This window comes from Colletotrichum phormii, assembly GCF_030913505.1.
Source record: "Colletotrichum phormii strain CBS 102054 chromosome Unknown BDP81scaffold_27, whole genome shotgun sequence".
Lineage (NCBI taxonomy): Eukaryota > Fungi > Ascomycota > Sordariomycetes > Glomerellales > Glomerellaceae > Colletotrichum > Colletotrichum phormii.
The window spans coordinates 509,039-533,099 of NW_026851469.1; the positions used below are offsets into that span (position 1 = coordinate 509,039).

The 24,061-nt window shown below is 53.8% G+C and overlaps 8 protein-coding genes across 8 annotated transcripts; 4 read left to right on the forward strand and 4 right to left on the reverse strand.

Annotated features, from left to right (window-relative positions):
- Window positions 1-67: 67 nt before the first annotated feature.
- BDP81DRAFT_303767 (uncharacterized protein) lies at window positions 68-553 on the forward strand (the record flags this gene model as incomplete). The annotated part of the gene is made up of 1 exon (XM_060583143.1): window positions 68-553. A coding segment is annotated over one exon (486 nt), but the record flags the coding sequence as incomplete, so codon positions are not given.
- A 4,029-nt stretch (window positions 554-4,582) lies between these two features.
- On the reverse strand, window positions 4,583-5,460 carry BDP81DRAFT_410484 (uncharacterized protein). Its single transcript, XM_060589127.1, has 2 exons — window positions 5,346-5,460; window positions 4,583-5,288 (listed from the first exon to the last, which is right to left on the reverse strand). The coding sequence occupies exon 2, from the start codon at window positions 5,133-5,135 to the stop codon at window positions 4,839-4,841; it is 297 nt and encodes a 98-aa protein (XP_060439848.1). The 5' UTR covers window positions 5,136-5,288; window positions 5,346-5,460; the 3' UTR covers window positions 4,583-4,838.
- A 449-nt stretch (window positions 5,461-5,909) lies between these two features.
- Window positions 5,910-6,847, forward strand: BDP81DRAFT_438924 (uncharacterized protein). The gene has a single exon (XM_060591363.1). It carries the CDS (start codon window positions 6,053-6,055, stop codon window positions 6,521-6,523), a length of 471 nt encoding a protein of 156 aa, XP_060439849.1. The 5' UTR covers window positions 5,910-6,052; the 3' UTR covers window positions 6,524-6,847.
- On the reverse strand, window positions 6,681-8,805 carry BDP81DRAFT_454291 (uncharacterized protein; the record flags this gene model as incomplete). Its single annotated transcript, XM_060592925.1, has 7 exons — window positions 6,681-6,944; window positions 7,092-7,227; window positions 7,597-7,807; window positions 8,053-8,164; window positions 8,260-8,360; window positions 8,488-8,602; window positions 8,746-8,805. The coding sequence occupies 7 exons, from the start codon at window positions 8,803-8,805 to the stop codon at window positions 6,681-6,683; spliced, it is 999 nt and encodes a 332-aa protein (XP_060439850.1).
- A 741-nt stretch (window positions 8,806-9,546) lies between these two features.
- On the forward strand, window positions 9,547-10,005 carry BDP81DRAFT_438927 (uncharacterized protein). Its single transcript, XM_060591364.1, has one exon. It carries the CDS (start codon window positions 9,626-9,628, stop codon window positions 9,797-9,799), a length of 174 nt encoding a protein of 57 aa, XP_060439851.1. The 5' UTR covers window positions 9,547-9,625; the 3' UTR covers window positions 9,800-10,005.
- Window positions 10,006-18,146: 8,141 nt separating this feature from the next.
- Window positions 18,147-19,074, reverse strand: BDP81DRAFT_118077 (uncharacterized protein). Its single transcript, XM_060581566.1, has one exon. It carries the CDS (start codon window positions 18,723-18,725, stop codon window positions 18,180-18,182), a length of 546 nt encoding a protein of 181 aa, XP_060439852.1. The 5' UTR covers window positions 18,726-19,074; the 3' UTR covers window positions 18,147-18,179.
- Window positions 19,075-19,940: 866 nt separating this feature from the next.
- Window positions 19,941-20,225, forward strand: BDP81DRAFT_438937 (uncharacterized protein). Its single transcript, XM_060591365.1, has one exon. It carries the CDS (start codon window positions 20,012-20,014, stop codon window positions 20,168-20,170), a length of 159 nt encoding a protein of 52 aa, XP_060439853.1. The 5' UTR covers window positions 19,941-20,011; the 3' UTR covers window positions 20,171-20,225.
- Window positions 20,226-22,718: 2,493 nt separating this feature from the next.
- BDP81DRAFT_118262 (uncharacterized protein) lies at window positions 22,719-23,501 on the reverse strand. The gene has a single exon (XM_060581567.1). It carries the CDS (start codon window positions 23,313-23,315, stop codon window positions 22,818-22,820), a length of 498 nt encoding a protein of 165 aa, XP_060439854.1. The 5' UTR covers window positions 23,316-23,501; the 3' UTR covers window positions 22,719-22,817.
- Between the last annotated feature and the right edge of the window lie 560 nt (window positions 23,502-24,061).

Consider the following 24,061-nt stretch of genomic DNA (forward strand, 5'->3'; position numbering starts at 1 on the left):
GAAACCAAAACAACCTGAGGGCCAGCCTGGTCTGCAGACTACATCATGTCAAACCCTCGTTCTCACAGTCTGTCTCCAATATTTGACAATTGAGGAAGTGGAACAGATCATCGAGCAATTCAAAAGATGCCCATGGCCTGAGAATAAACAGGTGCTGTGGAGCAGGGTGAACAGGACACAAGTCCAAGCATGGGCAGATCAACGAGGAATTCAGACGCTCACCACCGCCATGGGACCTTTGATGGATCACAGCAATCCGCTGTGGTCACGATCAGAGGAAAGACCCTCGGCATGGTCTAAGTACGTGAAGGGAGCTTCTCTTGTCTTCGCGTGGCGTATTTCCCAGGGTTCCTTCACCACTGTCCTGACTCCACCACCACCAGAACGATTCCATCCAGATGGCCTTACCAACTGGCAAGACATAGAGGAGCTCGTCCTCAAAGGACGTCTTGGCACTCCAACTTCATGTCGGATCTTTCTAGCTCATCCAACAGTTCAAGGAGCCGAAGACTTCCGCTACCAGATTTGGCCCTTAGACTCCACGGATCAATGGATCGACAAATTCAATGTCCACGAGGCATCGATTCATGCTTGGAGAACTATTTCCAAGTACAGAAGTCAGTTGATGTCCTAATAATGACCAAACTTTATTTCGATGACTGACACAAGGCTGCCATGTAGCCTTTACAAGATGGGTGAGAGCTACTAGCGAGCCACTCAAATCGGCCACTACGATCAAGATGCCCCAAGTTTGCAAGGCTAAAATCGCGCCACTTCTCACTTCGACATCGTGCGATAAGATCTCTACTCCTGGCGCAATAAAAATAATCGAACCCCGAGCTCAAGCAAGGGGACTACCCCTTCATATCCGACAAATCCTATTCAAGCTTCGCAAAGTCAACGGAACGTTTCACGGACTCAAACAAATCTTGACACAAGTCTAGGCGTACCACAACTAAGCGAATCTATGATGACTCCTACAGATCCAATCCCGTCTCAACGAAGCCCAAAGAAGGTGTCTCAAACTCAAGCAGATGCAGGGACTCAGAGGAGTCAAGCCTCAGTCCCGATACCACAGGTCGAAGAGATATCAAGCCATAAGGTTGCCAATGAATCTGGATCTCGTTATTCGCAAAGTCAACAGAGTGTATCTCAGACACAAGCAAGCACTTTTACGAGTCAAGCCATACCATCCAACAAGAATGTCGCAAACAATGTGTTTTCTTATCTAAACTCAGAAGACTTTTTGACAAATCAACCGGATACATCTCAAGCTCAAAGAAATGAAGAGATGGATCAAACCAGTACGCCCCTGGTCCCTGCAGCGGATCAAAATTCCGTTACGGAGGCTTCATCGGCTTTTCTGATGTGTTTGCATTTGGCGATCGTGGAAATGGCTTCTTCATTGCTATTGGTCTCCATAGGCATTATCGTACAACTCATTCTTATCACCAAGCATACCGTCAAGGTCGACGGAATCGATCTAACAGGAATTTAATTTGGCGATGGTTCGACTTAGTCAGAACGCAAAGCGATTCTAAAAGCTGCGAAGAGGGCAAAGAAAATGGCCGACCCAGAAAGAAAGGCACAAAAAGCAGCACAAAAAGCAGCACAAAAAGCAGCACGAAAAGAGGCTCAGAAAGCATTGGATTCGGGTTCGGCACTGGTCACAGGGAACAGTGATATTCCGTTGTTTCATGAAAAGGGGGTCATGGACGAAACCGAGGCGGCCCTTGACTGCCAAGATACCTCCATCAACTTGCCATCGCCATCGATCACAAGGTCCGGAATTGATTTTGCAAGCTTCGGTTTGCCTCAGCGCAAGAAGAAGAAGAACAAGGGCCAGACGAAGGCCACGGCTGCGATAGTCACCGCGGGAGACGCGCAAGTCACTGCGTTTACAGAACCTAGGAGCGGGTATGCGCACAGCTGCCTTGGACCTTCAAATCCCAGCACGCTGAGAAAAGCCTCCTGGGTCGACTGAGGAAGAGCTTTCAATACGGCTAGTCACCAATTACCTCGTTTCTCAAGTAATACCTAATGTATGGCCGGGAGGACTAGATTGTGTGAAGTTGTAAGTTGAGGGCTCTGCACCTAGTATTTATGATAAGACAAGATAGATCACTTAGGACAATCTGCTTTAGGAGGGTATGCTTTTCAAATCTCGTTTGATTAAGGATTCAGTATGGTCATGGCTTAGAACAGGCGCGGACAAATCATCTCTAGTATGACAACGTTGTAACTTCATGTGTCCTTGTTGACATAATAAGAATAGTGTTTTTTTTTGCAGTGCTATGTCTAGGCTCACAACTGAACTCCAAGAGCAAGAAGATGGTCTCAAGTTATTAGAAATTGGCGTTGAACACGAGTGAAGTTAGGCAAGCCTTGTAGAATTTTCTAAACATATACATATTATAGTAAGAGTACAACTGACGTGTCTCTATTGGATTCACCTCAACGTCCAGCTTGAACTCACTAAGTCAGATGATTCGGAGTAGATGTCTTCTGCCTTGGTTGTCAATTATCGATACAGAAACTAGCGAGAGACTCTGACGATGTCCCTGCTTGGATCGTACACAGCCGTGGGAAGCCCGGGCAGTACCTTCCCAGTTCTTGTGATAACGAGCTCATACCGTCAGTGCCGAAGGAACACGGGCATAGCTCGTCATCGTCGATCGACATCAACGAGACTAGGTTGCCTCAATATCTTCGCTCGCACATCGAAAGATGAATAATGACACGTGAAATTGGAAAGCCTCACCACCGTGGCTCCTCCCATCTCGATGTCACATCACGCATCAGCTCACGAAAGCCAACCGCCTGTTCCCAAGCTAACCCGCAATACCAACACCTCACCTCACCCATCAATCGTCGGCCGAGCTATTGTTCCACAAAACTTGCATCATCGAGAGACGATCCCTAGTTATTCCCCTCTCTTCACAGGCCATTTTTATTGAAGCACCCCAGAATACGAAGCAGTGCTGGGCATTGAAGTGGGTGGAGCAAAGGGTGTAAAGGGGCCTAGACAACGGGACGATCACTGGTGTCACTCAAGCCCTCCACATCATCCAAGTTCAGGGTCCTTTCCAGGCGGGCAGCAAATCAGGAAGGGTGTGTTTGGATGGAAGAGGGATCAGCAGCGCTGCACACCCTCTCACGCAACCCATCTGTACGTTATGGCTGCAGTTGATAAGCAACGCAGACGCGCCTCATTGAACCCTGAAACTTCTTCTTGCAGGGCTGGCGTAGCTGTCTGTCTTGTGTGGGATATGAGAGGTCAATCGCTTGGGTATCAATCTCACACCCACTGGCACTGGGCGAGCAGCGAGGTCGCAGTACACCGGTATGTCTGCAGCAGACAGCTTCGGGCCTAGAAGGGGAATTATGCCAGTTAAAACAGCGATTGAGCGAGGCTGGATGGGGAGCACCCTCAGATAGGATGATATTTCCCGACCCTCCATCTCAAAGTCCTGAATATCGTCCGAGATGGACAGAATATTGTTGGGGCCGTCATCATCGCGGTACGAGGCGAGATGTTACGGATTATATGCAGACCGTGGATCCATCGCGCGTTGTAGTGGCACGGTTCCTAGTTTGACTGTGGATGGTGGGCGTTTAATCTCGGTGTGATATTTGACAACATAATTAGCAAAAGCTAAGGTAACGGCAAAAAGTCCGGAAGAAAGTCAACAAAGCATTGTTCTCTCCGGTAACGCAAGGACGGTGAGGGCAGAAGAAGACGCGCACAGCCTCGCGCGAACCTTGCCGCCACCCGGCCGAGCGAGCCACACACGGAGAGAGAAGAAACACAAGCACACGCACGTAGAAGAAGGGGGTGAAGAACAAGGTGGTCGGGGATTTTGCAGACCAGCCAGCCAGACCCAGTCCCTACAGCATCTAGGGACCCTGCCAACGCCGCAGATTATCATAGTTACCGACCTCGTTTTCGCCATGTCAATCCATGCAAACGCACTGAAGCTCACTGAAGCTTCTTCTGCTTTAGCAGTCTAAGTCTGTGCCGCTCCTCATCTCCACCAGCGTTGGCAGCGGACGCCTCTAGGTCCTCTTCCCAACAACAACGCAGCACACGTAACACGTATGCATAGAATCCACAGAGGCGAGATTGACAAGTTTGGTTCCAAGGCAAAGGCAAACTAGTGTGGGAGACGTGCGCGGCGTCGTGCTTCGTTGGAGTGATGTTTGAACGCCGGCGGCTCTATTGTGCTCCACATCGGTCTGATATGATGGATGAGGAATGATTATGTGATGATGGCCCGTTCGTTCCCATCGTTTAGCCTCAACATGATGTGAGCAGCACCAGAGTGGAAACCCAAGCAGTGACAAAAGAATTGGGTCTTGCGGGGGTTGGGTTCGGGTTCGAGGATTGTGGGCTGGTGGTCCTGTCTCCCTTGCGCGAACTCCTCGACCGCCTGGACCTTCTCCAGAACTGAGCTGAGCTGAGCTGCACGACGGCCGCTGCTTTGCGGAGACGGGAAGGGGACTTGAGGGGAAGATTTTCCTTCGATCAGCGGGAGTCTACATCTCTGGGGAACAAACGCAAAACGGCGGTTGGGGCTGGATTCATCAGAGACATCAATTTCCACAGATAAGCAGTACGGCTTATTTTCATCTGGCGTCTCACCCTCGAAATCTAGTAGATCCCGATTCCCGCTCATCGAGGGCAGACAAAAGCAGCAGCGGCTCGTCCGCTGTTCTCAGCGATGCGGCGGACGCCGGGGGAGGGGGTGGAGAAACATGGGAGGAGGACGTCAACATGGAGGCTCGACAAGTCCGTTCGTCATTTTTCTCGGACTTCCAACGAACCATGCAATCCACATTCAATCCGCATTGCATATACTGTCTATTTCGAATCCGTACATACATCGTGTTGAGCGTATCAGAAGCATCGAAAGAGCTGGGCAAAAAGCGTCAATATTGCCTGTGCCGCTCATCCACCCCCGGCCGCCTTCGTCTCCGCGCTTATTAGCAACCCACGACCGCAGGCACTGGAGCCGACCCATCCGCTGGGTCTCGTTAACCGTGAGTCGACATCTGCAAGTGAGCCTCGAAGGGGGAAGAGAAGAGCCTCCTCGCATCTTGACAGTCGCAGACCGACGGTCTAGAGCGTGGTCCATCGAATCCTTCACCCCCTCTTCACCTCACTCTCACCTCCTCTCATAGAGCTACAGCCAACGCTCACCGGCCCGGGTAGCTCTTGGCCAAGGGCCTCTCCGTCTGATCCACGGGCAACTCGAGCGCACCACCCGCTCAGTGATCGACAGTGTCGGCTTTGCTTGTCAGATTTGGCGCATCTAACGGACAGCTCCAGATGCTGCAAAGCTTACGAAAGAGGCGAGCTTCCAGCCAAGCTTGGGTTTCTTTGCTTGAGGCGGTAGGTCTTGCTGGTGTAGTCGGGGAGCGGAGGACTCCGCTGCCGGCAACTACAAGCCCCGTCGCCATCGCCTTTGAATTTTCTCACACCAAGACACAGAAATAGCAAGATTCAACGTCTATCAAATCCGATCTATGCTCAAACAACTCAAACCCCCTCCTGGCGACGTGTACCCCCTCTTCTCACGCCTTGTTCTGATATGCCTCGGGAATTATAGCTGCCAATCTCTCAAGACTGCGCCTTCAAGCAATAGCCAGACAGTTCCCATGCTCGTAGTTCCCAAGAATCGTGCAGCGCAGTGGCTCATTCGTCATTCTCGCGCCTGGTCCCCCCTAGTAGAGGCGAAAAATCTCTGCAAGTAATTGGCAGGGGTCGACATCAACCTGCAGTCCCAACTGTCCGATATTGTCTCACCATATGTGCCTCGCTGAAATGCTCTCTCTTACGTCTTGCCAACCCTGGATCTGAAAAATCCCGACCATCGGCTTTCAAGCCTCGAAGGGGTGGTCTTGTATGCCACGGATTGGTCGATTAACCACTCAACTCATCTCATCCCGTTCCCGTTGCCGCTGACGGGCTTCGTTCCGAGTCCCGACTCCCATCGCCGTCTTCGTCGGTATCGCAATATGACTATTGTTGGGGTGCCTCATCCGTTTTGACATGTTTGACATCCGCAACTGGCCTGGATCTCCGCGACCCCTGGTCTATGTGATGTGCTTCGGAAGATTTCACGCGTCAATTCATGCTTCAAGGACATGCGAACTGGTCGTCCCCATCGGAGCCACACATCGTGAACAGCACACCCCTTGTCTTTCCAACCCATGGCCAACGGCTAGGCCTTTGGCGGCCACCCCTTGGCCCTGCAACGACACCAAACCAAACATCGTGAAATGGACCGGGCATGAGCCAAACTGCAAGGCGCAAGAAACGGCTCAGCCAAACCCCCTGCCATGCTCGTCACATCATGAGGCTCTCCACCACGACGACGACATCTTATTCCCCGTTTCCCATCTGCCATCCCTCCAGTCCGTGACAACTCCACATCCCCCGCTAGCCACGTTCGTCGCCTGCCCAGATAACGATCTTAGCACCATCGCCGCGCAAAACAAAAGAACTCTTGCAACTCCCTGAAGTAGCAAGATCCCCTCTGCCACACGCTCCACGCACGCCCACTCGCCTCGCTCGTTACCTTCTAGACGAACGCCTCTATCCCTATTTCTGTATGATTGTATTTCTGGCTTACCCGGTCTTGCCAGCCAGAAACCAGCCCGTCCAGCCCCTTTGCCAACTATGCCAGCCCATCCAGGGCGCTAGAGAGCTCCGCTAGGAGAGCCAAGGTGAAGAAAAGCCTCAGAGTTGGACGAAACCAGCCAGCGACAGCGCCCACCGCCGCCCTAGCAGAGCTGTCCAGCGCACCGTCGCGGGCGCCATCTGCCAGGCGTGCCAGAGAAGCTCTCGGCTGGCTAGTAGTTCCTGATAGAGAGAAGGCAAACAAAACAATGAACAAGCCATTAATTCTCCATGCCAGCCTTGCCAGCCTCCGAAGCCGGCACTATATCAGTCGTGGCATAGTCAAAGCGTAAGAAGGTTATGCTGCTTTTGCGTTGCGATGGAAGAAAATAAGGGTTATATCCGGAGATACAACAAGACGACTAGAAACACACCGACAGTAGACCCTCGCGCTGACTGATTGACTGACTGACCGACCTCGAACAGAGGGTGGTGGCTGCTTTAGAGAACCCTCGTCTGGCACTGACACTGCAAACACAACCCAAACCACCAACAGCCAACCCATCTTGGCATCTCGCTCTAGCTCCCCTTCTAGCGGAGAGATTCTTCAGAGCAAAACTAGAGACACGTCTCTCTCTCTATGTCCGCTGTCCGCCTTTTCTCCAGGCGGCTTAGGTTCCCCCAACAAGAATAAACTTTCTCCGTGCTGTGTGTGTGTTGCACCACTCCCACCCCGACCGGACTGCCCGCACAGACTTGCCCCAGGGGAGGCGAACAAGACCCAAACGCGACAATCCCCTCCTTCTCTGGCACTGGGGGATCAGTTCTAGGCGCGGCGAGCAAAGCTACCGTGCTCTCGAGTGGATATCATCTTCCTGAAGAGTTAGAAGGAAATCTCTGTTATGTTCAAGGTTCTCTTTGCTATTAGAGGGGAGGGTGTTCGAAGGAAGCCATCTCGAGAAGTTCAGGCTCACCGCACATCCTTCTCGATTTGACGCTGTCTAGGGGCTTTCTGGATCTGAGATATGCCCGCACCCTTGCCCGCATCCGCATCACACCTTTGGCATCCATGTCTAGGCTGAGGCCCCAGACGCCCATTCAGAATAGCGAAGCGGCTGGCAAGGCATCCGTAGCATGTAGCATCGTGGCACGCAAGCGCAATAAACGCACAGTAGTCGTGACTACCTACCTAGTATTAGCAGTTGGCAGCATCAGCAACAGCATCCATAATTTGTGTCTGTATCAGCAATGGTGGATAGGTAGGTCCCTGGAGAACCCAAAGTAGAGACTGTCGAGTTCCAGACCACTCCCTCCCTGATAACAGCGTCTCATCATCGGAACCCGGTCGCATGCCATGCCACCACCAAACTCCGGATTGCATTTGCAGCACACCCAAAGAGACGCGCATTCTCACACATTCGCATACACACCTAGACCGCATTCCGCATACTGCATGTCGGAAGACGCAAGGCCCTTGGAGGCTCCGGCCCCAGCCCCCAGCCCCCAGCACCCCCCAGTGTCCCCATCCATGTGGCTACAAGCCTACGACTATGTAGTATGTACAGATGTCCGGGAGTCGCATACAGACGAGATGGCGAGGAGGAGAAAGAAAAGGGCAAAGATTTGCAACCACTGACAGAGTCTGGGCCATGGAGAACCAACAAATGCGAGTTCTCCCCACGCACGCCACCACCATCATCAACCATCCTGCGCTCGTCCTCGTCTCTACGACCACCACCTACACCACCACCAAGATCTTAGAGAGAACCCTCCCGCATCCATCTCACCTCCTCCCATCTAGGTATACCGCTATGCAACAAGAAATACCTCCCCCTACAAGCCCGGAATCCCCTCAAACTACTCACTATTCTCCACCCAGCTACCACCGCCTCCCACAACACCTCCCCGCGTCTCGCCCCGTTTCGTCCGCGCCCGTCGCTGTCCAACCCAAAAGCCACAATCTTCAATGATCGTCGGACCCTGAAAAATCAAGAAAACCTGATCTTCAGACACACAAAGGGGTCCAACTCAGGTGGCAGCCAGCAGCTCAGGTAGCTCTAGGCGGTAGCGTCGTGTTGCTGCCGCTATAGCTGCTTTTTCTGCACGCAAAGCAGTGAACTGACGTCCATCTCCCCATGGAAATCATCGCCTCGCCTGAACGTGGTTTTCCAGCCCAAAGACATGATTTGCATCCTCGCATCCACGCACGCAACGCAACGCAACGCAACGCAAGCCTTCCACCCAGCGGCATTGCACATGAAAGAGACTCAAGAAACGCCATTGACAACGATCTCCCCAGGACCCCTATGGCCTCACATTAAGACGCCCATCGAAAGCCACATGTTACATGTCTTCCATTGGGTTATCACGTCTCCATGGTCGTCTAGTCGTAGAAACTGCAACCCAAAAAAGATGCAATGCCACGTGTGAGCTGACGCCCAAGAATTCCTCGCTGAAATTCGAATATTCCATCATCAAGCCTCTCTCACGCATCATCAATCACCCTCACATCTCACAAAGCAGACGTGAACCGAATGGCCTCACCCATCTGCACAATTACGAGGCCCCCATCCCTTCTCCTTACCATCGCGGTTCCCTCCGCCCACCACCCGACATCACCCATTACACTACTATTTGTAACACCAATACCTAAGCCACCCAAGAAGGGAACACACAATGCCGTAGGTGGTGTTGAAAAAAATGCCTCCCCCCATCCCATCCCCCTCTGATTGCTTCTCCACCCGTGGCGAACGGTAAGCCGTGGCGTCTGCAACCGCAACCCATCAGTCATCCTCGAAACACCACCGACTAAACCAAACGAAGCGTCGATGCCATTGCCGAGTGTCCATTCGTGCAATGGCAGTTCGAGACTGGTCTGATCTCTATTTCCCAGTGGCTGCCCCTCCCCCCCCCCCCCCCATCTGCGCCTCATTTGTACATTGCGCACCACAACCCACTCGCCTCGAAAGCGATATCCACCACCAAGAGAGAAGCGCCGAGATTATGTCAAGACTCAAACCTCCTCGTCGAGAATGGCCCGAACATCCCCGAGTTCAAACCACCATCTCAGATAACCTTGCACGCCCACACATCCATCATCAAAAAGAGACAGTCATGGAAACACCAATCTTCTCCACCAGCATCCCATCGCCACTGCGCGGTTTTGACAAACATTAGACGAGAAGAGGCATACGTCCGCCCGCTAGACTTTTTCAACCCCATCTTGTAGCCCAACAGATAGCATTCGTCTCCCCAACGTCCGCCGTGACAAGAACGTTAGTGGTCAATATCCACGATACCAAACATGAGAACGGGGATCGTCAATGAACGTTCCCCGGGTCGCCGAATCTGATTCTCATTTTTACCGCCGTTCAGGCTCCCGGGATCCAGCGAACCCACCCATCCCCGTCCGTGTCCGGAAGCCGGGGAACCTACGATAATTCAACAAACCCTTCCCCCCCCCCCCCCCCCCCGCAAAATCTAATCCCCATGCGTCCGTGTTCCTGGAAGCCCATCGTGCCCAGATTGTTAGTTCAGTTAGTTATAAGAGACAAGTCAGCCGCGGAAAGTATAACCAAAACAGCGGTGATAAGACTCCAACGACCAAGCTCAACTAGGGACACAAGCACTGACTTGAAGCCTTCAACTTAATCCCCGCAAAAGCTTGTCCGAATCAGATACAGAGACTTTTGCAACATGCCAACAATCTTTTCTTCGGGCTTGTCCCTCTACACCTTGTTTCCATGTTCGTGCCATTCAACACATCCATGTTCGTGTCACCAATATCATCCTACTGCCACGCTCCCTCCCCATCGTCGGGCAAAAATCCCCCTTGTCAGACTTTGACTCTGCATCTCGGAGCCGGAGGGAGCCTAGGAAGTGGCGCTGAAAATGTCAATCAAACATGTTATTCTCAACGACCGTGCATTGCATTCCAACGTCCAAGTTCCATGTCTACAAGCCCCCAACCAACGCACGGTGAGAGCTGAACACAAACACACCAACAACCTCCAGGGCAAAATATGCCCTGTCCGTCCGGGTTCAGGGTCCTCAAAGACCGGTGAATGCAGCCTCACTCACTCGGCTGTGTACATTCCCCGTCAAACCATCAAGCCCGGCATCGGAGGCTGATAACTCTCTTTCTCATCCCCGTCCGTGCTGTGTCACAACTCTCGTGTTCCCGGAAAGACTATCCCCAAGTTCCTTGACTACCTACCTTGTATAGTAGAAAGCCCGTCTAAACTTGCCTCTCCCCTTATCACTACCCGCCGGAAGAGATGCAGTGTAAACTGCGGCCTGCCGTGTAAATATCGCGCCATCAAACGGTGCGACTCCGGCACGATGTCTTCTCACACCCCATTTAAACGTCGGCGACCCGATGGATCCGTTATATCCGTCGATTCCACTCCTCCCCAAGCTCCTCCCCCGAACCCACTCGCCGATGAACCCCGGAGGTCCCACGATATCTAGTCCCGCGTGTGACGGTTCCACCGACAGCCGTTGAAGCCGCGTCGACTAACAGACCGATGATGCATCGCATCGTTCAGCTTCCCAAGCCGCCGACCATATCGCCGTGCAACTTCTCGCGGTGCATCTAATTTCTCACACCCGTCATCACGCATCACCTCCGTGAAATCCAGAACCAACAGGGCCCCGCACGCGTTGAGCCTGGCATTCCTCAGCTCACGTCCGTCTCCTACAATCTCAATCCTCAGTGTTAATCGGTCTAGACCATCAACGCACCTCTGCAGAGTGGCAGAACACACGTATGGAGTATTCCCATAAAACCCTTCCCCGCGTTATGTTCACATCAGCGCCACAGACTGCTGAAGATCCCGCCCTCATCCAACACATCATGTCTCGCCGCGTCAAGCGTCGTCTCGTGCTTGTCTCGCCCTACTCCTCACCACATCTCCCGTCGGTCGCGTGTTAGTGACGACTGCAATAGCAACTGAACCCCCTTTTGCGCTCCCTGCGGTCCCTCCCATCATTCTTCCCCGCGCAGCAGGCAAGGTAGCAGCAAACGGGCGCCATCTCCACCCCCTCCTGATGCCCTCTGCATGCAGGTTAGCTCTCCGTGTCGTGCTGACTGCCTCGACTGCTCGAGTGCTTCAACACGCTCACAAACGTCCTATCCAGTTCACATGTCTCTCGTCTCGAAAAAGGTATCTCCATGTTGCCTGCGTGCCTGCTGCTCTCATCTGGTCTCCCATACCCACACCTGCTTTGTCATTGCAGATACGGCAGGCAAAGCCAACGTAGCAACGGTCGATGAGAAGACCCCGCTGCATTTGTCCCAGACACAAACTCGTCGCCGCGTTCGGGACGCTATCGACGCGGGAGCACCGGATTGGCAATCCTTTGCATACCGGTAACCCTCTTTCCCTCAACGGCCTTTGGCACCTAAGCATCCAGTGCTACCTACTTTTCTGCTGGTAACTGCCACCAGCCAGGCACTACGCCATGCAGAACATCCAACCACCAAGAACAGGCACGCCATATCCGAGAGAGGGATACCGCCCAATCACACGGTCCATGAGGCTGGCTGCTAGGAAAAGAGCCGCTGGGTTCGACCAGAGTCGAGTTGGTGTGCTGACGGCGCGGCCCCTGTCCCGCGACTCTGGCTGCGGCCGTGAACATAGAATCGAAACATGATTACCTATATGCCCTTCATCTCAGAGCTCGAGCTGCCACGGCCAAAGCTCCCCATAGGTAGTGCCCAGAGAGCAACAAAGGCGGGGTCGATCTGGAGACTGACTTGCATCTCCACCCTCAACCTCGCAGTGGTGTTTCCAATGTGGAAGGCTGCAGGGAAATCTTCCCCATCAAGCTGCATTGCAGTCTGCATAACAGCCTCAGATGAGGCCCAGACATCCCCGCCCGTCTTATCAAGAGAGATATCGAGTATGGCTGATGATTCCCGAATTGTGCTTCAGCCATGAAGACATCGCAATTCCCCCGCTGCTGCCAGGCCTCGCACACGCGTCCAGAACTCACCGATGTGGATATCTGGTGTGGATGCGTGGAGGACGACATCAGACTCCAATGTCCCTTTCGTGCTGTCCACAAATTGCCTGCAAGGCATCAAACCAAACGCCCGCTGAATTCAGACCAGACTGGTTTGCCATCCAAGCTCTTCCCGCAAATCTCCAGTGTTTTCCAAAGCAGCGAGTACTCGAGATGGCTGGCGTGTAACGTATCCTACAACCAAGCTTAGCACAAGACATTCGCAAACACTCTCCGCCATTGACTATCAGCCGTACAACCTACCTCTCGTCCGTAGCTGAAGATCAGTTCCCCAGACTACCCCAGGTTCCCAGCCCCGGGGGAGGAAAGCCAGTGTTGAACAAGGAAAGGACCCTGAAAACCAAACTCAAGCTCGAACTTGCAGATCAGTCTTGATTGTGGACAAGTTCATGTCTACTCATCCAACACCCGTGCCGTGTGTGTGTGTGTGTGTGTGTTTCGTCGCCGAACTCTGGACGGACACACATACACACACCTCCCCCCCCTAAAGCGGCCAAAAAGCATGCCTTTCTTGGTCTCCGGGAGGCCCCAAACAGGAACACATCTGAATTGCCGTATTCTGAATTGCCCCCTTTGCTCCATCCGGCGCCGCTCCGGGGGGAAACTCAGACGCCATGACAACAGCGGTGAACCCAGCCGACCACTCCGCTTCGGTATCCCGCCACCACGTCGAGCAAGCAACACCTCAACACAAACGCCTCGGACGAATTAGAAAAGCACCGGTCTGCGGGCGGCAGTCGACGCCCAAAGAAGGTGGCGGGCTTGAACCATTGTCCAACGTGGTATGGTACTGGAAAAAACGTCCGTGAGACCCCAAGGTCTCGTCTTAGCGCCTGGCCCGCCTCCCCGCTTTCTCCAAGCTAGACCTGGGGGACCAAGGACGATGCTGAAACGGTCTCTTCGCTGCTCTGTGCCACGGTACGCCGTAGATATGCAAGGTCGACATGGCATGGCACCGGGGCTTTCACGTCGTCGTCGCAGTAAAGGTTTGTGGGGTAGCGATGCGAGATGCTGGTTGGCTGGACGAAGAAGTTGCCTCTGTATGTCGTCTCATCAACGGGCATGGCATTGCCTGGGAGGAAACCGCCCGGTTGGTTAGATGTTGTCCGCGGCGAGTTGTAACAAACCGCCATGTCATGATCCTCGTGCTCCGGTAGCTTGTCATCCATCATGACTAGCGAATAGGTTCATCATGGTGTAACATCGTCATTGCTCTACACCCAGTCAGCCCATGCTCAGTACCAATGAGGTGTCTATGAGCAAACCAAAGATACCATTGCATTGCCAGCAAAGTCTTTGCAACAATGCCTCATGAAGTAAGCCGGCGACAGCCCATATTGATGCCACCAGAGCCCCCGAGGCTGACTGCATGCTGTGGGCGTGAAACGGGCAGCAAAGTAAGTCACCGAACCTCGAGAATGCGGGGTAGTTGCTTACCCTCCCATTGGTACGATATTGGGGAATTGCGACCTCGACGAGCGGATGTTGATGGCAAATACCATGTTTCCTCATTCTAGATTCGTTCTCTGTTGTGCAACATTGCCGGTGAACGTCTGGGCAAAGCCCGAGGGTCGTGTGCTGGCTAATGTTGTGCAACCCTCCATTGAAGCAATGGAAAGAGACCATCCGAAGACCCTGTCGAGGACCTATGCTGGAAGTAAAGGGTATAGATAGTGTGAATGGGGGTCGTCGACTTCCCCGAATCAGAGGAGTATGATGTGACGATGAGATACGTATTTCGAGGCGGCTAGTAAGCCAGTTGAAAGGGGTCTAAATGGGAGCTTCCGTCTCACTGCCTCATTGTGATACCAGTGGTTGCTCAGTTAAGCTTCTGTCTCGTGAGTATTGTGTCAGATGACCAGTCTCGCTATATTACTGGCGAACCGGAAAAGCTTCCTGGAGATGTCGTGCCCCGGATGTTCCAATTACTCGGAGGGCCAGGACATCGGTGCCACTTTCAAAGAGGTCGAAGAGGAAACTCAGTTTACCTGTCTTGTCTTGCTGAACTGTGAGATCGTATCACAGCACGTGTACACGCAAGTCGCACATATCTTGCCGGTGCAGATATAAAAGTTGACGAGTTCAATCCGTTGCCGCGGGCCAGTCGTGTTGCTACAACCGACTGACGTGTTAAACCCGACGTTGCAGGCTCGAAAGATCACGAGATCCTTGACATCTTACGAATCTCCCTCGCCTGCCGTCCGAGAATTAGCAGCTCATGCACCCTGCCGGCTTCATACCCATCGGGTTCTCGGCGCGGCTTCGGCCGGGCATCCGATGGCCTGCATGGCAAACTGGAAATGCCATCTTCGGACCGTTGGGAAAGCTTGGAGTGATCGCTCCGGCGTGCACGGCAGGAAACTTTCCGTGCGGCAGACGCCCTCGCGTGGTTTGCGGCGCGGTGAAGATGCTTCTGGCTAGGTAGACCAGAATTGATAAAGAGCCTCATCCTAGATCGACACGGCGACGTCCGCGCGGTAGCAAGTGGGCCACGGTTCCAATATGGCACCGGCAGAAGGACAAAACTCTATCTCGTAGATCTGTAGACCAACAAACACCGTCTGAGGTGAAGAAAGATTGGCCAACCATATGGCTCCATTTGAGCTTCCGCATCTTTGAAATAAGACCAGATGGATCTCACCGCTGTTTGATCGAGCGTATGTCCAAGATCAGCATCAAAGTGCTAAGCCCGAGCTCTAGTAGCTTGCGCATGTAAGATATTGAGGATGTTCCATTGTCCAATGGAACGTCGGCCATCCCATTGAGGGATATTAGTGAGCCGTGTGAGCCAAGACGAACCCAGAAGCATCCACAGAGGTGTCAGCCACGGTAGCCGCCAGTGGCGAGTCTCTTAGTCCGACTGCGGCGGCACGGTAGGTGACGGGATTGTGATGGCTGCCCTAACCCCAAAACCACACGTCTTCTTGGTTTCCTGTACATGGGGCGCAGTTACGCGTGGCTCGATGCCACCGGGGTCAGCCACATTAGAGATAGCGAGACCTTGAAGAGTGAGTGGCGCTTCATTCAAGCCCCAGGGCCCTGATAGATAGGCAAGTCTCTAGTGTGCGAGCGTCTAGTTGGTGGAGAAGCGACGCCTGTTCACGGGATAGAGGTCGCCTGCATCTCAAAACCAAGGCAGAGCCGCTGTGTGTGGAAGCGCAAGCGAAATATCTTTAGGAGGCCTGCCGTTTGGGGGCCAATCCCCGGGCGAGAGGTACGCGTCTCGTCTTCTCACTGAAGCACGAACCGTCTTCAGATTGCACGGCAATCTTGGCTGCAAGGGACTGATCAAATATCAAGGAAGCCATCGACAGCCTTGAGTGCCGAACTGCCGTTATGCCAGATGCAGTGGACTAGTGATTTGTTTGGCTAGATTGCAATGGCGTTGTGCGGTGTGAGCACGGTGAATGTCTCGGTAGCCTCTAAAAGGTCTCGGTGTAGAGGCGGTCAGGACGGAACGCAGCGCGAAGAAACGTCTACAGCAGCACGCATAGTTGTAAAGATTGTGCCTTGTGTGCCAACTGCCCAAACAATTTGATTCCAAGAGCACACTGTATGTCCAAGACGCCTGAGGGGGGGTCTTGGGGAGGGGATGAGGTGACCAGGGTGCGTTCACTCGCAGTTTCGCACGGCTTTGTCGATTGCCTCTCGTGTTCGGTCGAGATGGCCATGCCATTTACAGATGGCAATTTCCAAAGCCCAGGCGCGGAGGAGGCTCGAGAGAGGCGTCTTGATCGGTTCCATTGGTGGTCTAGATTCATCCTAGAGGGACCGTTGAGCGAGGGTCGGCCCATGGGGGTGGGGTGCCTCTGGAGACTGCAAACCACCCATGCCGGGTCCATCTGGAGTGGACACTGCAGAGACTCCATAGTCATCGATGATCTCTGTTTGAAAAGCTCCGGTATCAAGATTGTACGGCAACCTCTCCGTCTCCGTCTCCGTCTCCATCTCCATCGTCCAGATGAGTTTGAGCCTTGGAAGGTAAGTAGCTTGAGACCATCCACGGTCGTCCGGGAGAAGACCAGTAGCAGCTACTGTCCGCCGGTGACTGGTGGCCGGTCATTCTACTACACAGAAAGACTCGATGGAAGAGAGGAAGCATAGCATCTGGTGATGAACTTCCAGTTGTCGACAGCTCATGCGGGCTCTCTCTCGCGGCTCGCTAACAGCTGGAAGCCTCAGATAGAAGTGGACGTTACTGCTGGACTGAAACTGCGGGCTCTGGCGGACGCTCTTAGCGCACGGAAAAGACGCCTACTGCCCCCCTATAGTCCTCTTTTGGTCTCCATGGCCCCCTTGGTCTCCCCTGTAGCAAGGACGCCAGCACCCGCCTGAGGCGGCAACGGCACGGAGCTGGCAGCGTGGTTGGAGCAAAGAGGCCGGGCGTTGTGGGGGGTTGGTTAGGGGGGCAAAAGGGGCTATTGTTGACCACTTTAAGCCCCGCGTACCGCTAAGAGCCCCGGGCGCCTAGTTCGTTGAGAGAAAGACTCGATCGTGCACGTTAATGCCCGATGACGGCCGAGGGCCGTGAAGCGGGTCGCTACGTCATTTAACCCTCTGCAGGATGCGTAGACACGCGCAACCCATGTACGAGTAGACGCAGTGAAGAGATTTCGTGCGTAGGAAACGGAGCACGCAGTGAGGATATTGGCGGCCTGCCTCTTTTGCCCATGTTTGTGTCTCCCTGCCGCAGTGTCCACTGCCCCCATTCAGGCCTGCTGCGGGGGACAGGCGAGGAGGGACGAGATGGAGATTGGAGAAGTCAAGACTCCAAGTTGAGAGCCACAGAGGACCCCCCCCCCACTAAGGATCTGAACCTCCGGATATGGCAGCCAGAGTTGACGTGAAAAGACTCAAGGAGTACAGTCTGAGCTTCTTTGGTGGATACGACCCGTTTGGTGTCCACAGTCTCTCATGTTTGATGCAAGGTTGACGGCTCTTTGGAAGTTGGAGCTGTAACTCCGGAGTGATGGGATGAGATGAAGCCGGCCGCAGTGCAGTGTATCCATTATTGACCGAGCCGAGATAATGTGCAATGGTACGTTGAGATCGCACCATGGCCCGGGCATGCTGACTTTCCCATCAGGGCCATCACTATTGCCTTGCTCATGCTGCCTTGCTGTGCTGACTTGCGGTTGGCTGTTTCCGGAGCAAATCCTCCTCAAAGCAACCAACCGCAGCTATGGTTTGTCTTCTCCGCACTCTTGTCAACTCTCCGTGCGGGCTTCGAGTTTCGTCTGAGAAAACCGTGGAACACGGGTAGAAAGCTGTCGAGAGGAGGGGTCCCCATGGTTTTAACGCTCTCCAGCATCAAGTTAACAGCCCATCGTCGGTCGACACGCTGTGTGTCCCGGGTTTCTTCCAAGGAACTGCGTTGTCAGATGATCATGGTGGTGACGACAATGATGATGATGCCGCCGTCGAAGACTTCCGAGAAACAGATTGTACGCCCTCATTTCCCATGAACCTGCTTCGTAGGTACGGGGACGACCTTTACGTGTACCTATCCGTACGCCATCCTCTTCTTGTCTCACCGGCACGGATGGAATGAGGTTCTGGGGCTGACACCGGAGATGGGGGCCAAAATTGCCAATCGGATCCTTGCTCTCGTCTTCATGCTGTGTTCTCGAACAAGAGAACGTCCGGGCCGTTCCCCCAGTCTCATCAAAATCCTTTCTTCATCGGTGGCCTCTTCTGGCCCTGGCCGCTGAAGCGAGCGAGGGCCATTGAGAGAGGCCTTATCAGAGCAATGCCATGCCTGCAAACACCAGAATTCCATGGGTATCTTTTTTTTATCTGATGGGTGCCACAATGCTGCAGCCCTCGCGTGCGAAAGTTGGCAGTGCCCTGGCTCGTTCTGGCAAACCTCGCGCAGATCAGTGGAGCTTGTCGTCGGTCGAGAAACGCCCTGTCCCTCCATTGAGGTTGCGACGCATTCCGACTTGCGCGGCGAGGTACACCAAAGTGACTCCATTGCTTGTGCTTTGACCGAGTACCGCAACACCCTCTTCAGACCTGGAGCCGACGACGTGGCCACTGGTGAGAACAGAAGACGAAGCCGTTGTCTCCAAGACATATGCACCGTACCTCGGGGGAAAATCAGGATTTGACCTTCGCATATTTCCTGCTAAGGGGCTCCAAGCGGCATCTCGAACCCGGAGGTCGCACTTGGAAGCCAGAATACCGGATTCAATTCGAGAATAGCATGCCACCTCTGCTTATCGATCCGTCCCGTTGACCTGGCATCAATCCGGAGTCTCGTGGGGCACCTCTACTCGCGACCCACGCGGGTTGGCGCCTCCTTCAGCCGTTGCGTGGCACGGGAGGAGGGCGTATGGTAACCAAACTGGACAAGTCCGGGTTCTGTGCCTGACGATGACCAGGGCGAACAACGATGTGTCTTGAATTACAGCCTTGAAATGGGACGACGACGGCGAAGACAAAACGACACGTCTGCAATCACGATCTCCCCACGCCCCTCGCAGAATCGCGTCTCGTAGGGGACTGTTGATAGTGGGGATTTCGGTATCGTTTGTGTCAGCTGGCTCTTGATTGCGTCATTACTTGTAAATTCGTTCGAGTCGCCTCGGACGCGGTACCAGGCCGGTGCAGTCGAGATTGATCTCGTGAGCTTTCTTGCAGGACATTTGGGAAACCCCCCACAAACAACCGTGCCATCCGAATTAGGATGTGAGATTTCTGTAAAGTTATCGGGTCTGACGATTTCGGGCTGGGGACATTCTAGCTTTGGCCCGGATCTTGCGTACGGGGTGACTAGGCAGTCGGATCAGTCCCGGGTTCTAGCGCAGGCTGAGTTACAGCCAGATGATTGCTGCATGATGTGCTAAGAACGCGTAGGAATGATTCCAGGCAGGTTTTCTGGGCGAAACACACCGCTCTGGCATGATTCCTTCTTCCCCGGAGGTGTTGAAGACAATCAAGGAAACCTCTCACTGTGTGTGGTCGCATCCAAAGCCTCCCTCTGCGACACGTCAAATAGGAGCCGAGCGAGATGCGGCTGTTGAACTGGAGAAAGTAGAAAGTGTTGCTCCCCGCCAGGACAGCGTTGAAGACCCAAAGCCATCCAATCATACATTTTGTTGGCGAAGATGTATGTAGCACCATAATTGTGATTGATCGACACTTTGGGGATGTCAAGCAGGCCCTCCCGGCTGCAAGGACAAAGCATTCCCCATGTCAATCCGTACTTTGCTCCCAAGAATTGGAGTTCTGGACGGAAGATCCGGAAGCTGACGCGCGCCGGGAGCGACTCGGAAGCCGAGCCCTGGTCTCGTCGTCGACTCCTGTCCTCCGTCGACTCCTGTCCTCCGCCGGCTTCCTCCACCTCGTCGCCGAGTGGATATGAAGACGCAAACTTTAATTGAGGTTCAGTCCAGTCTCGACTCCGCTCGCGACGTGGGATGCTTGGCCAAAAAAAGATGTTTGCCGGTTGCTTGCCAGCCTCACCGCCCCTTGATTTTCGATCGATGCTCTCGTCTCTTCGATGCGACACAGAGCTGACTCAAGAGGCTGAGGAAGCCCCCGATGATGGCTTCGGCTGGGCGCCTCTCTCAAGTCGACTATTGGGCGTGCATTGGTGGTCCTCTGCTTGTCGCCCGCCAGCACTCATTCCTAGCATTTCAATGAGGCGCAGCGTAGTGGTAAATTCGAATACAGTGCTCCCGTCATTCGAAAGGCACGGCCGCCACACCTAGACGTCCGCACTGTGTTCGCGTTGTCTGGGGGCTCGTCCCAACCTTCACCTGGTTCCGCATCCGGCTCACCGGCCACTCAGGGCGTCGGACATGTTTGGCGCTCACTGATGCCGGAGACCGTCATTCATCACCAGATGGATCTTCCGTCTCCGGTCTTCAGCGTCGATCCCAGAGCGAGATCCAACAATGGCATGTTCCCAGGGCTGAGCTGCGATCCCCACCTTATCACCTATGCCTTCTTCTTCCCCTCTCGATGGTCGGTGATGCATCAGCTCGAAATCTAGATCGATGATCTGACAATACCACAAACTCGACTATGCCTCGGGCGTGGTTGACTGGTTGCAAGAGTCAGGTTGGCGACATGGCAGTGTCTGAAGTCACACTCTCCCAGAACCCCTGGAACCTTGTGGACAGCGGTGCCTGGGGAGTCGGGACGCGAGGAGACGTCTGTTGTCTGGGGAAGAAAACGCCACCTTCGGCGCCTCCGCGTGGAAACAAAGAATTCATGATACGTAGCAGAGTTCGACCATCGTTCCTCGTCTGTCCTGCAAATTGATGCCGACCTTTGGTTCATTCCATTTGAGGCCATCGAGCCGTCCCCAACGAAACATAGTGACGAATCAGGAGCCCTTGCCAGGACCGCAGCATGAAGCTGAGAGGGACCGGGGCCCACTAGGTGTCAGGCAAAAAAATCCCCGGTGCTCCAAAGCTGTAAGAAATCAACATTGGATGATGTGATGATCCTGGTCAACCATCAGACCACCGCTCAGAGCCGGCAATTCCCTGGAATGCGCATCAAGCATGTGCAAAGACAGAGTTCGAGGCCAGATTGCGTTCTTCTGATGCAATGTTGTAGCTTCGTATCTCGATACAATCAAATGGATCATGATCGGTTCTTTGTCATCAAACGTGGGTCGATGATGTTCGGCCAGTGCTTGTAGTATACGTATGAAAAGAGATGGCGATCATGGGGATGACTTTGCCGCGGTCGCCAAGCTCAAGCGAGCACGCGAGTTCTTATCCGCACTGCGGTAGGGTAACTGGAATACTTCGTATCCAAAGCCGTTGACTCCGTTTCTCCGTCGATCCTCGCCCAGAAGGTGGCCAGCCACTGCAGGTATACTTCAGGGTCCTCTGCACATGAAGGTCGGTAGGGTCCCGTTGTATCAGGGGACCTGTTGCGGAGAGGACAGCTAGGCTGTGTGCGGTGGAAGTGCGCCATTGGCCATCTCAGAAAAATGACAGAGACACCTCTGTGACCTGGAATGTGTGTGCCCTCAGCTTATTGCATGATGCCCGGGATGAGGTTGTCGACTCAGGCTACGTCTCGGGTCCGCTCTCGGAACCACATCCAAGGGACCCTTATCAGAAGCCAAGGGCACAGAGGGAACATCAGTCTTCGTAGTCAATATCAGATCAGTTGATGTGACAGATGATGTGTGACTTGGTGCTACCTTTCAACATCCCCATTGTATTTGACGCAATCTCTTCCGTCACCCTGCAGGATCTTGTTGGCCTCGTTACTGTAGTTGGCTGAGCAAGCCTCGTGCAATCGGCAAGCTCTACGTCAGACCGAACGATTCCCATAGTGAGGTAATTGGAACGAAGCAAGTCTGTGAATCAAGCGATGGTGGGAGGGAGGGATGCCGCACTCTACAGTACAATGAGCTGTAGACTCCGGGCCGTCCAGGTGTCCGGCCGGTTGATTGACAGGCGGCCACCGAACCGCTGATCCCCGTGTACGGATACTGGACGCCGGTCTAGGGTGTAAGTGTGCCCCGCCGCCCGGCTCGCGATAGGTGTGGCTTGCACAATGACTTGCGCGCTTTGTTCGAGGATTGCTGCTTCCGTGACGGCCGGGCCACGATGAGATCCTTGTTGAGATGCCATGAGCAGGGGCAAATTTAGCATCTTTGATGGGCGACTAGCGAATCAGGGGCAAACGATGTACGTTTTGGGCATCTCGGATTGCGACTTCAAAGATAACGAGACGCGGTGAGACGTGCTTGCGGGAGGTGTCGCTAACCCAGCGGCGCAAGGTGTGCCTGGGTGATGGCACACAAACAAGCAAGCAACCGCAAATTTTCACCACGGTGTACAGAGTAGAGGCGCTAACAAGGCATTTGACTGCGAGATGCAGCCCTTTGAGTCGCCAGCCACTCTTAGTATTCCGCACCCACTCGAAAGGTATCCCGCACCCTCTCAACAATGCCAACTTCTCACCTAAAACGCTCTCTTTCAAAAGACGATTTTGATCCAAACAAAGTACCTGCAGAAGCGCCTGAATCGGCAGATTTCTAGGGTACCTTTTTTGATCAGAAATCTAGGCGAAAAATGATCGTTTTTGTGCCTTAAAGACGGTGCTTCGGGGACCAAAACTTCCTCATTTGAAGCTCGAGCTTACACGTGACCGTCTGTTGGTGATTCCTCTGCAAAAGTCTGCTGGATTGGGCCTAGTATGGGTGCGGGATACCTTTTGTGTGGGTGCGGAATAGCCGTCCTCCTATTTCCAGGTTTCTTGCCAAGATGGCCCGGCATCCATTGACCGTCGAGGGGCCAAGTTGGGTGAACGAGAGCGTTGGGTGATGGCATTTGTCTGAGAGAGCATGATTGATAACCGGCGTACCATGCCATGTAGTGGACACCTTTAGCTGAGACGATAAGAGGAAGGCGAGGGGCATAGGCATCTCGCGCATGTTTCCCCGGAATGCAAGCTGTGAGTAATACTTTGACACATGTGCTGATATCCATGGGAGGCGAGATTGAGGGCAAGGTGGATTATCAGTTTGCGTGATGCGATGAAGGCTGAAGCGCAACCGGATGGAGCTCTTGATGAAGCGATTCCCCACCTGAGATCCTGCCATGCATGCCATGGCGCTTTCAGATGTCGATGGGCGTTCTGCACGAATTTGAAAAGAGGCCAGTGAGGATTTGCATCGTTCGATACCCATGTCGCCCTCCCTGGACCTGGGCGAAGAAGTCTCCGAAAGGCCGAAAGCTGATTGACGATGCCCTTGATTCTTGAAAACGACTGTGACAGAGGTGGCTCTGGGCGAAGCCCAAGCAAGTGAAGGGGCTTGGCTGGACCTACGGTAGTGGCGTGCGTGGGTTTTTACGCCTCAAGCGAGGCCATGCAGTTCAATGACCGCTTCTCAGCCCCTGCGGCTCCCACTCGTCACTGGCCGGAGCCATGCCTTGCTGCATGCCGCTGAGTGCATGCTGTGAGTGCTCGCAGTTGCTGCCCCTACTTCGTACTCCGTACTCTGTGTCGGAGGTGAGCATAGAAGTGGATGGTGGATGTAGGTACTTTAGGTATGTGAGTGGGAATGGGGAACAAGGGCCAGTGGAGATCCGTACTCCGTACGGAGTGCAAGTGGATGACCTGAAAAGAGGCTGCATCTGCGCGCAAGCCATCGACCGAGAGGGACGAGAAGCTGCCTGCCAACCGAAAGTCGAAGGGCGACGACAAGAGCGAAGGTTGATTCCTTGTTGTACTCGTAGTGGAGTCGTTGCTCGCTGGACAGTTGCAGAACAAAAGTCAAGACGAAGAATATGGAGTGTTGCACGGCGCCGAGAATTGAGATGTCGATAGGTCCCCGCCCGAAGCGGTACAGCGGTTGGATAGGATGGATAGGCCTCCAATATCTGCAGTTGCGGCAATTTCGCAGAAGCTGTGGTTCTTGCTGCTGACCGAGAC